Source organism: Danio rerio, chromosome 19 (assembly GCF_052040795.2).
Source record: "Danio rerio strain M-AB ecotype USA chromosome 19, GRCz13ab, whole genome shotgun sequence".
Taxonomy (NCBI): domain Eukaryota; kingdom Metazoa; phylum Chordata; class Actinopteri; order Cypriniformes; family Danionidae; genus Danio; species Danio rerio.
Window position 1 is genome coordinate 2,447,501 of NC_141039.2, and position 12,681 is coordinate 2,460,181.

General features: G+C 36.4%; 2 protein-coding genes across 15 annotated transcripts in view; one reads left to right on the forward strand and one right to left on the reverse strand.

Annotated features, from left to right (window-relative positions):
• The window catches only part of dennd3a (DENN/MADD domain containing 3a), a 400,395-nt gene that overhangs the window by 362,068 nt on the left and 25,646 nt on the right, over positions 1 to 12,681 (forward strand). The window lies entirely within an intron of this gene.
• The window catches only part of snx13 (sorting nexin 13), a 53,212-nt gene that overhangs the window by 8,511 nt on the left and 32,020 nt on the right, over positions 1 to 12,681 (reverse strand). For 6 of the 14 annotated variants that reach the window (XR_015945295.1, XR_015945296.1, XR_015945291.1 and 3 more), the window contains exons 13-19: positions 12,089 to 12,285; positions 9,098 to 9,202; positions 7,929 to 8,061; positions 7,810 to 7,847; positions 4,311 to 4,380; positions 2,192 to 2,334; positions 29 to 136 (exon numbers count right to left, since the gene is read on the reverse strand). Coding sequence is in view for 4 of the 14 variants with exons in the window: in XM_087295172.2 (XP_087151298.1) it covers positions 29 to 136; positions 2,192 to 2,334; positions 4,311 to 4,380; positions 7,810 to 7,847; positions 7,929 to 8,061; positions 9,098 to 9,202; positions 12,089 to 12,285 (794 nt within the window). In the remaining 10 variants the exon portion in view is untranslated. Of the gene's footprint in view, positions 1 to 28; positions 137 to 2,191; positions 2,368 to 4,310; positions 5,558 to 6,730; positions 7,848 to 7,928; positions 8,062 to 8,286; positions 8,411 to 8,693; positions 9,203 to 12,088; positions 12,286 to 12,681 lie in introns of those variants that run through there. The other 8 variants (XR_015945293.1, XR_015945294.1, XR_015945289.1 and 5 more) reach the window with 3 other exon arrangements.

The window sequence follows — 12,681 nt, forward strand, 5'->3', positions numbered from 1 at the left end:
AATAAACACGCGCTCTGATCTCACACACCTGCAAATAAGCGTTCAGGTCCTTCTTCCTCTTCTCCAAGAACTCCCTGTCCATGTTGTTGAAGGTCTTTTTGCCAGGAAGCTTGAGAATTGGAGCAAGGCTCTCAAACTACAGAGAAGGCACGTGGGTGAGTGCAAAGGTTCCCAAACTTTTTAGCCCGCGACTCCCAAAATAACAATGCCAGTGACTCGCCACCCCCAATATTCTCTTAGGTGGTTATAAATATATAAATCTTGCACACAAACCAATAGGCCCACGTCTTGTCATCGTTTAACCATCCTCCATGTTCAGTTGTGATCTGCATTTATTTGTTTTTGTGATGTGAGGGCCGTAAAGGTGTCAAAAAGTGTAACCTGATGCCATAAAAGCAATGTGCAGCATTTGACCCTATTGCTGTGTCTTTAACATAACGTATTTAATTTAATGTAATCACCCTAGGGGTCGCAATAAAATCGAAAGGCTGATGGCTTTTATTTTTGCATGTTGTTTTTTAAAAGTACACAGTGTTGCCAATAAAAAAAATGAATCTCCAAATTTTAAATAAAATAATAATAATTACACACACACAACATGAGTAAATTAATATTTCTATCAATTTCTAAGTGAATATATACAATATATTATTAATATTTATTAAAATAATGTTTTAGTCTTTAAACCTCTTTAGAAATAAAAAGATAATAGACTGAAATTCAGACAAAATATTTGCACAAATCTACAACCATTCAACTAAATGTTATATATTTTTAGTTTCTCTTGATTTTTCCCTTTTTACAAAATTTTATTTCACATTTTTATTTTTCATTTTTATATTTATTATAAATAAATTTTAGTAATATTTATCATTCAAATCATTTATATACTTTTTATTTGTGTGTGTGTGTGTGTACATAGTATATAAGAGAAAATTTCGATTAAAAATATATATTTAATTTCTTATTTTATAAAACTACAAATTCATCATCAAAAATGTTAGTATCACTTTTTAAAATAAGATTTTATTTTAAAATGAGTTAATTAAGGTAAAGTAAATTTGGTCACAATGATTAATCATAACAATAATTCACATTGCACATTCACACCAAAATTCTACATAAATGGGAAAAAGTCAATTGCGTATTTAAACTGCATTTAAATGTAGTTAACACAATTTAAATAGAATTTAACAGAATAATTTGTTGCTCTCGCATTTGCCCAAACACAAATATACATACACACAACAGTTCTGTCTGGTTTTGAAATCTGATTGGCTGATAGCTGTGTGATATTATGCAACAACAGCACAAGGACAGCCGCTTCACCCTTGTGTATTACTCCGCCCACAGATAGTGACAGCAGATCAATAAACTCACTACAGTTTGACAAATATTGCAGCTGTTGGATGTACTTTCGAGACTTTTTTAAGGCAAGAATGTAGATGTTTAGATTGCAGTTTATTTATAAGGATAGTGCCTATGTTAAATATTTATTTTTTTAAAAAAACGGTTGCCCACCAGATGGCGACAGAGACTGCATAAGTCCCAAAGGGAGGAAAAACTCAGCGTTTCTCTTCATATTTCAAACTACAGCTGACCAAATCATTATAAATCAGGTAGGTGACATTCTAAGTCGATCTCTCTCTTTTGTATGTTGGAGAGCTGTATTTATACCTTAGCAATCTGGTAGTGTTTGCTTTGGCTTTTGCAGGGTTACTTATTGTGAGATCCCGATTGCAACAGAGAAATAGTGGGAAATCTCTGTAGACTGATGGTATCTCATGCTGTTCAGCCTTATAATCTTAAAATATAAGCAAAATCACCTGTTTTGTCATCAATTTAGACATTACGCTAGAGAATCATTCAATACTAGCACTAAAGTGACATTTGTGCATGAGCAATGGTTTCTGCTGTTCTGACGTCAGCTGCAGATGTGAATGAATAGTGGAAGAAAGTAGTTCCTCGTACAAAAGGGTTTTTAGACTCTGAGGTTTGATTTTCTTTTTTATTTACACGATTATGGCGTCGAAGTGTTGTATAAACGCAATATCACACTTGTAGCAGTTTAAAGTTACAAATCAAAGATCAAACTCTCTTGATTTCAGATGCAAATAAAAAAAATATTTTCAAATGTAATTACAATCTGCATAACCTTACAGGTGCAGTATTGTTTGCATTGACTGCTCACCTGCTCTGTGATGCGCATGTGGAAATCGTGGAAGTCGCTGTAGCGTCGGTACGTCTTCCAGGTGTCTTCACTGCCGTCTGAGTTCTTGCGGATGACAGTGATGGTATAAAGTGCGTACGTCTTTCCGTGATCATTACAGACGCCTGCCACAGGAAGTGGGTTTAGAAAAGCGTCAGCTACCGAACACCAGCAGGAAGAAGCAGGAGCGATGGAAATGAGGACAGGAGAAGAAACAAACACGACGACAAACACAAAGCAGACAGGACAGAAGACAAGCAGCAGGGGGACGGAGGGGGAAAAAAAGATGAACGTAAGAAAATAAAGAAATGAAGCTGACGGAATGAGAGAGTCAAAGAATAAGAATGAAATCAAAGGGAAAATCGTCTTGAATAAATGAAGCTCATGAGAAATTATGACTGGAGAAGAAAGGAAAGCATTTACAAAAATAACACAGTCTATAGAGATTGATACACATTTAAAGAATATTCTTGATTTAAAGTAAGCATGAACTGGAAGTTGCTGAGAACTTCAGTATGTTATGTACTTCCAACTGAAACATAATATTGGGTAGAGGGCGGGGCTTCCCTTTGCATCATTGTCTCATAGCAAACTAACGGTAAGAGAGTGTATTAATGTGCAGTTGCAATGGAAACCCTCAGTTTGGTGCAGAAGCAAATGAGCAGACTTTCATTGAAGATTTCCAAAACAAACTATTTAACTTGCACTTCCTAATTATTCACCTTCAGAAAAAAAACCATGTGATCTAGCAAAATAAAGTACATTTTGATTTCAAGCGGACTTCAACCCCTTTACTGTCACCATCCTGCCACCGGGACACTTACATTTACATCCAATAATGATAAATTATATATATCGTAGACTTCTGAATACATATTTTACCACAGTTTATGTAGGAAGAGTAATAGATAAAAATATATTTAATATCACCATACAACCTGTGGGAGCACTTACGATAATATGTTTAAACTGTAATATTGTAGTCTAAACAAGCCATCATGACAAACTATACATCATTTGAAAGCTTAAAATGTCTAGTAGTTTCCATAACAGTTATTCATTAATTTTCAACAAGGATACTCAAATTCGTGAAGCATTACTTTGCTACAGCAATCTACATGTAAAATGTAGTTTTTTAGAGGCTAAATTAAACTCAAATACCACCAAACTGCTCATACTACTTCAAAATTTCATGTCCATTTTAAAATATTGTCAAAAGTATGAAAAAATACAGTTCATATTTCTAAAAACATTATGGGGGCACCCTTGTATGTTCACCGAATGGAAACTGTATGGTGGTCATGTTTGGTACTGCAGCCAAACACAATTTGTCGAAAGCTAATTATTTGAGATATCAACTTACAATTTGAAATATAATTTGTTCAGATATTTAGCTTTGGGTTTATGTGCTTTTTTAGACTAAAACATGTTTTGTAAAATACATATTTAATGTATTATATCAGTGGTCACCAAACTTGCTCCTGGAGGGCCGGTGTCCTGCAGATTTTAGCTCCAACGTTAATCAAACACACCTGAACAAGCTAATCAAGGTCTTACTAGGTATACTTGAAACATCCAGGCAGGTGTGTTCAGGCAAGTTGGAGCTACACCCTGCAAGGACACCGGACCTACAGGACTGAGATTGGTGACCCCTTTATTATTTTAAAGTACAGTTATTTGTATAAACAAAGGTAGATAACTTTTGGTCAATTTAACTTTTTGAATGTTTTTCACTTCAGCTTCTATCTGACAACTGTCTTCTTTAAAATGAGAGCAAGCTTAAATCTGTGCACCAAGCTATTGAAGATTGGCAATCATTTAAGTTGAACATGTTATTTTCATGTCTATGTACAAAAAGTGTTAAGCCAGTTAAGGGGTTAAACAGAACTTGGAGACCTTTTTAAAGGACATACTCAAAGAACATAAGCGGGTATATGTATTATTTAGATTTAGGTTTTTAGAGAGGGTATTTAATAAAAATCGAAAAATAATTTAAGATAGATGGATTTAATAAGATGAAATACAACATATTTAACACTTCACATACAATTTAAATATCTTTACTAAATACTTGAGGGAAAAACAAAAAACAAAAACTCACCTGTATCTGAGATAAAGGCATGCAGCTGAACAGATTCATCCACACTCCCGCTGCTGAGATCATCTAATGACTACAAAACACAGACACTGGAAGTCTAACATTACAACTAAAAATGAAAATATCTTCATTTTAATGAATCAATATTGATGTTTAAACCCAAAGAGCAATCTTTTGGGTGAGGCTGTAAAGATGTCGACAAAATAACCAGTAAACAGTAGCTATGTTTCCATCCAAAGATGCTATTTAAATTCATGCACAAAACTGGAAAAGATTTGCAAATAAATCAGCGTTTCCATGCAAAGAGAACGAACTAGTCACTTCCAGATAAACTGGTGACAAATATTAAACAGAAATTTTTTTTTAGTTTTGTGCAGTAGGAAAAGCCAATTTTGTCTTTTTTCTTGTCTAATAAATGAGTTGCGGGTCAGAAGACGAAATGCGGTGAATGTGGTGGCTTTTGAAAATGTGAGGCGCTCTTTTGGAGCACAGACAGATGCTCAAGACAGTTCTGGAGCTAATAATAACATAATAATTATAATACTGAAGCACTGTGATGACAGACTTTAGGCTGAGGCATTTCAGAAAATTTCATGTGTTACAGTGTGCTGGAAACACTGCAAGGTCCATTAATGTCGTCCAATTTTTATGATGACATGACTTTTTTAATGTGCATGCCGAAATTTATCCTGTAAAAGTGTTTTCATCATAGTTTAAGAATTTTTTTTCCTACCGAATAAAAAGTGTATCCTACTCATTTATGCGCATTTTCAACATTTATGCACATCTTGGAATTCCCATTAAGCTTTTTTAATGCGATGTGCATAAAATATAGGTGGATGGAAACATAGCTGATGATACATAACATTACATTTACCTTAGACAAGACATTGAGTGTATTCAGGAAACAGCAAATGTTAGCTGTTAACATTTAGCTGCAACTTTATTAGCTGATTCGCTGTAGCTTTTAATATGATCATAATGTGCAAGTAATGGAGTTAGCATAAGCCAAGATTTTTATTTTTAAACTATACAGTAACACTTTACTTGAAGGGGTGTTCATAAGACTGTCATTAAAACGTTATAACCATGACATAACACGTGTCATGAAGGTGAATGAGATTTTAAACAGTTAAGTGTCATTGGTTCAATTATGACATTTTAAATGCAAAGATAACGTGTTTGTTATGACACCTTGACATAAACATACATCACAACCTCTTTATCTTTGTCATGACAACTTGACAATACTAATGGCTTGTTTCCACTGACTGGTACAGTACGGTACAGTTCGGGTCGGTACGGGTCACCTTTAACAGGCTTGCGTTTCCACTACCAAGGGTACCCTTTTTGGTGGGCGTGGTGTATGACAAAGTTTCAGTCGATGTCATTTTCGCTCGAGAAAATGTCTACAATAAAGCTGCACAGGTCGTTCACATATCATATGAAAAAGCACTTCTCACAAAATAGATGCTTTACACATAAATACTTGTGTATAAACGTTTATTACTAACTTTTCTATAAACAGGAGTTGTTTATAACTGCAGATCATTGACGGGGCGAAATAGCCTACTGTAACGTCTATAATTATATTAAATAAATAAATAATAAATAAATAAACATATGAACACATACAGCCCCTTACAGTCTCCGATATGTTACCAACTACAGAAGAACTACACAAAGCAGACATTTCGTCGTTAATTAGGTTCAAAACAACACAAAGTATAGCCTACAGTCAGAGCAAACCTCTCATCTGTGTCTGTAATCTTCAGCAGCACATGAAGCCTCTGTTAGAGAGTCATTTCATCATTCCCAGTTCATATTAGTCCAAAAGGTGATAATAAAGATTAAAACAAGGCAGTTTGTTTACGTTTGCTGAAGAAATAACGAGCTCCTTGGCTTCGCCTTTTTTCCGCGCCCCACTCTCGCGTTTGTCCTTTTCTTTCTGAATGTGTCACTCGCGTTTGTCAGCTTCTCACAGGATCGGGTTTCCAAACGCTTGCCAATAATCAAGTGCATGTTATTATCATCAGCTAAAGAAGTTTGTTATTTTAGATAGAGACGCGCGGCGAAAGCAAGGAAGAAAGCGAAACCACTCGGGCTTCAGACTGGCTAGTAAAAAACTATGCGGCACAGGGTAAATCTGCACGACAGGGTTTGTTTGCAGGATCGACCATGGCTGCATATGTATATATAATTCCGCTGTAATCTCTCGCTGTGTATTTCATACATGGCAGGTTCCTTGTTTAAATTCTGGCTTATTGCGTCTACGAATGACGTATCTCTGTAAAAATAGCGTTCAGCTGTGCGTGTTGCTCCACCTTTTGGGACCCTTTCTGCAGTTTGGGACCCTTTCGAAAGGGTCCCGAAAAAGTGGTACGGTTTGCCAAACCGTACCGTACCACTCAGTGGAAACGGGCCATAAGACAACAAAACTTGTCATAAATCTGTCATAAACATGATTGTCATGAAGCCACTATAAATATGGCATAATTTTGTAACAGCATCATTAATATTTTTACCTCAACTACAGTGGTACATTATAATTAAAATGTCATTAAATATTAATGAACGAACTGCTCACTTCCGGATAAACTGGTGGCAAATATCAGACAGACAATTTTTGTTTTGTGCGGTAGGAAAAGCCACTGTGGTATTTTTTTTCTTCTCTAAAAAATTAGTTGCGCCTCAGAAGACGAAACGCAATGGATGTGGTGGCTTTTGGAAGTGTGAGACGCTCTTTTGGAGCACAGACAGGTGCTCAAGACAGTTCTGGAGCTAATAATAATATAATATTTATAATACTGAAGCACTGTGATGACAGACTACTAGCTGAGGCACTTTAGAAATGAGCGAAACAACATTTCAGATGTTTTTACAGTGTGCTGGAAACGCTGCAAAGTCCATTAATGTCGTGTCAGTCATTAAAATGTCTCGTTAAAAGTGTTATTACTCATTTTTAAGAGCGTCATTAATATTTACCGACATTTTAATGACTGACACAGTTAACAGGTGATTAGAGAAATATTCTTGAAGCAATTACAATGACCTCATGACAATCATGTTTATGATAGATTTATGACAAGTCTTTAATTGTCAAGTTGTCATGCCAAAGATAAAGATTGGTTGTTATGTTTATGTCAAGCAGTCATAACAAACAATCTCATCTTTGCATTTAAAATAACATGAGCAAATCACACTTAACAACAGTTGACATGAGCATGCACATGTCATGATTTCTAGAGGTTTCATGACAGGCTTATGAACACCCTGTCATAATAAACCAATAATTAAAATTATTTATATTAAAATGTTTTTAATCAAATAAAAAAGCAGCGAGTTTATGTTTAGTTTGCTCCTCTGCTGAACATTAAACATCCACATGAGTGACTTCAAACCAAGGTATGTATTTAACAGTTATTATAGTGTACAGTTACACCCCCCATTAACAACACACTCAGCACTGATGCATGTATACACAGATAAGATCTTGACATACTAGATTAATGCTTCCCGTTGGCGACCCGTTGAAAGACTCTGGAGGAACAGAGAAATATTGATCAGTTTGAGACGTGAAGATGCTTTAACAGAAGCTTTACTTCTGTGTGTTTTTCTCACCTCCGTCTCCGTCATCAGAGCCTCTGTAACTGGGCTCCTTCAGCATGTCCAGCTCCGCCAGCATTCGCACGTACAGCGGATGCTGCCTAAAGGAGGGATAATAGTGCTCGTGCTTCAGCATCATATCATACACCTGAAAAACACAGAGATGCTTTAGTGGTGCACTTTCAAATCTGTTTAGCTGTGCATTTATTAAACGAGCTAGTGCTGCTGTCATAACCATTAGCCCTCCTGTGATGCTTAGAAAAATTCCCCAAGTTATGTTGATGGATTTTTTTCAACACATTTTTAAATATTGTAGTTTTTACCAACTAAAATCTCAGAACTAATTTATTTTGTCTTTTTTTCTAGTTATTTTGCAAGGTACTAGTGTTGTCACGATGCTGGAATTCGATACCAATCGATACTGAAATTTTAAATACGTCCATTTCCTGCTAACATTTGAGCGCTGTTGAGTTCTGATTTGCCTTTGGTTTCACATGCTCAACAGAAAGGACTGTGATTGGCTGTGAAGGTCATCAGGTCACCGTACTCACCTCTGTTAATTAAGTGTAACCACAGATACAGGGACAGTGGAGCATTTTATAGCCACGATTCATCAGCGGATCGCTCGTATGTCAGCTAATAGACAAACCAGCTGAACAATGTGACTTTGAAATGCTCCAGTGTCCCTCTATCTGTTTACACTCAGTAAACAGCGGTGAGTTCGGTGACCTGATGACCTTTACGGCCAATCACAGTCATTTCTGTTGAGCATGTGAACACAATGGGAAATCAGCGCTGTTTAAGAATGTGCTCAACAGCGCTCAAATGTTAGCGGGAAATGGACGTTTTTAAAACTTCTGTATTGACTGGTACAGAATTCCAGTATCTTGACAGCCCTACAAGACACTAATTTTCAGCCTAAAGTGCAACCTAAAAGCTCAACTAGGTTAATTAGGTTTTTGCATAACAGTGGTTTGTTCTGTAGACAAACTAAAAATATGTATTTATTAAGGGGGGATAACCAAACTAAAATAATTGATTATTTTAATCGCCCTGTTTATATAAAGCATATTGAAATACCATTGTTTATGAAACGTGCTATAGAAGTAAACTTGCCATGCCATGAGTATGCTTTTTACAGGGCAGAATCCAGAAATCACATAGGCAAGCTCACAAACATGTACCTTTCTCTGGATCTCATCAAATATTTCAGGTGTGGGATCCTCTTTGTTGAGTTTCTGAGCCAGTCTGGTTACAGACGCTTCGTCCACCTGAACTCTAGGAGATGCCTGAACAAAAAACAAAAACAAAAAAAAACACAAACATTCAATTACACAGTACAGAACTTGATTGATCCATTCAGACAGCAAATTAATTCAATGCACATAAACTCAGTTTGGATCTTTATATGATGCTTAATAATTGCTGCATTAATAATTGAGCCCCCACATCCTCCGCTCGATCTACACCTGCCCTGTTTAGAGCATCCTGTCTGGCTGTATCACCACCTGGTATGGAAACAGCACCAGCAGCAATCGCAAAGGCCTACATAGGATTGTGCGAACAGCTGGACGTGTAGTACGAGGTGAGCTTCCCTCCCTCCAGGACATTTACACCAGGCGGTGCATGAGGAAAGCCAAGAGAATCATCAGCGACTCCAGCAACCCAAGCCATAGACTTTTCTCTCTGCAACCCTCAGGGAGACGGTTACGCAGCATTCGATCATGCACCAGCCGACTGAAGGAAAGCTTCTTCCCTCAGACTATCAGGCTGATGAACACTTAACACACCCCACACACAGACTCTTCACTGCACACCATCAATATGCAGCATGCACTGCACTTTAACCAATCCATACTTGAAACAATACTGCCTGCAACTATGTGGACACCTATTCATTGCACATATCACTGTCAATTTTACATTGTCCTGTTTTTTTTGTTTTGTTTTTTGCACTGTTGTTGTATTTGCCGTCTGTATCAGCACCTAAGCATTTCACTCATCATAGCACGCGTGCTGCTGCTGATGTGACAATAAAAGTGATTTAACACTTAGGATTTTTTTCTATTGTGTGATATGGCCAGTTCAAGCATTTAATTCCATGACCCAAAAAATAGACAAAGAATTCATAATTTTTGACCGTTTACACCAGGGGTGTCCAACCTACGGCCCGCGAGGCTTTTTATGAATATTAATAGAATCTGGCCCGCTATACAAAAATGAACGTAATTCAATAAATAACCACCGGGTGTCGCTATTACATGCCTTCAATTAGGCAGCAGTTCCTGTTATGAAGTAAAATGGACCGAACAAACTGAAAGAAACATAATTCATAATCAGGTTTAGGCGAGCCATGGCACAAGCAAGAAAAAGGAAAATCAACAGTAAGTGCAGGAAATTTCAGTCAGGATGGGGCAAAGAAAATTTCTTCACAGAGGTCAGTGGAATATGTGTCTGTTTAATTTGCCAGGAATCAGTTGCAGTAATGAAGGAATAAAATATTAAATGACAATATAAAATAAAACATCTGGCCTTCAGCTGGTGCCGAACGAGATCAAAAAGTAAAACAGATAGAAGCTGGCTTATCAGCTCAACAACAGCAGTTTTTTTTTGTGCTAATAAAGTGCAAGAAAATTCTATGCTGGCTAGTTATGATGTAGCCCAGCTAATCGCACAGCACAGGAAACATTTCACTGAAGGAGAATTTATAAAGGATGAGTGTTGCAAGTGTAATTTGCCCAGAGAAAATTCAAGATTTTAAAAATGAAAGTCTTTCTAGAAACACAGTTGGACGATGAATTAAAATAACCAATTAAAATAATTCCATAACACACACACACACACAGGCTACATACATACATACATACATACATATATACACATATACATATTCACACACACACACACACATATATATGCGCGTGTCTGTGTAATGTATGTAATATATGGCCTGGGACAACTTTTTTTTTTTTTGCATCTGGCCCTCGGCCCAAAAAGTTTGGACACCCCTGGTTTACACCTAATATGAATACAAGTTTACAGAACTTGCTGCAGTTGTAAACAAGGTCTAAAATGCTTTGAGCTTATCCACTATTTACCAGGAAATAGATTGCCTTTTTTTTCAAAATCATGATAATCATGCATTTAAACAGCCACCAAAGATCACCAAATTTACGACTGCAATAACCATTGAACTAATTTTACAGTAAAATGCAACAGAAACTGAATAAAGCAATCAACTGTGTAACAACTGCACAGTCTAAATTAATTATAGCATATTAGACTGCTGTTATTTCAACATTCATGCTCATATAAGACTGAGTAACTTTCTTACTATCTACTTTAAAATGTACAAATTAAACAGTTTTTTCTATGTGGTGAATTATTGGATAAATTATTAATTGATTAAAATGACAGAAATCGTACTGTATCGTGATTGTAGATTAAACAAGGCTTCTGTCCTCATTCCCTTCCATTCATTTTTAAACAAAAACAACAACTTATGCTGCTTGATGTTTAAAATCATTATGTTTTCATATATTTGATTGGCGATTGACAAGCAGGAAAGAAATAAGATGGCACTAAAACATAAGCAAACTATAACAGTGTGTAAAACATGTGAAACAATGCAAAAAAAAAAAGTAAAAACATTTCTAAAATAAAAATAAATGAATGGTGTATGTGCACAGGGCCAGCTTAGTTGCCTCTGGTGAACTGTCACATTACAAATTTGCCATGTTTAAGATCTGATTTCTTTAAAAATCAATGATCTTCACTGCCTGATTGATATACGATATAAAGTGGGTCTCAGAACGGACAAGATGCACTGCTTCAGATTCAATTTTCCCCTCCATGCCTTTAAAATATGGACATTTATTTTACCACAGTATTTTCAATGGAGTTTAGACACTGGCCTGATGTTCCTGACGGTGCTCGTGCATCTCGTTTTACACTTGAACAGCTAAATTAACGCTTAGATCTATTTGACGGATTGTATTTTAATGACATTACAACATCAATGCTGTAAAAGAAACCTGAAAATAGTGACATTAACCTTTCAGGAAGATAACTGTTTGCTGAAAAACACTTGCTGTGCTTGTAGCTCATTCCCAGAATAGCACATGATATGAACAGTTTCATTTATTGTAACCTATTGTAAATGTGACTGCTCTCACCTTCTCAGACAGGTACTGGTCGAAGACCCCCAGTGCTGCAGCTCTAAGCAGTCCTTTAGTGGTCTGACTGCTCTGCCTCTTGCCATCTCTCTGACAGCTCTGTAGGACCTCCAGCTGCTGCTGTGCTGTCACCCGATAGCCCTCCACCGTCAGCCAGAAGAACAGAATCGCCTGCCCACCCATGCACTGCATGTAGTCTAGACAAACATACAAATGGAGGAGGGTTGAGATTATTATGCTGATTATTAGGAGTGCTCATGTTTGTAATAGTTTTAGAACTTCCGTTCAGTTGCCCATGAGAGAAATGACAATGAATATTAGACGGCCAAACTACCTGCTCTATAAAAACGTGTGTTCACGACTATAAATAAATAGAAGAATCATATCAGAAGAAAATATCAGTTTGCAAAGCAGCAGAAGGAGCTGTTTTTAACATCTTATAATCAGGGGTTTACATTAACTTTTTTAATCACCGGCCACTGTGGCTAGTAGTTTTCCAATGTTACTAGCCATTCTGTATTTTCACTAGCCACAATTTTGTTGTAGGGAAAATATATTTTATATGCATAAATTTGACGTTGACATGCTTGATT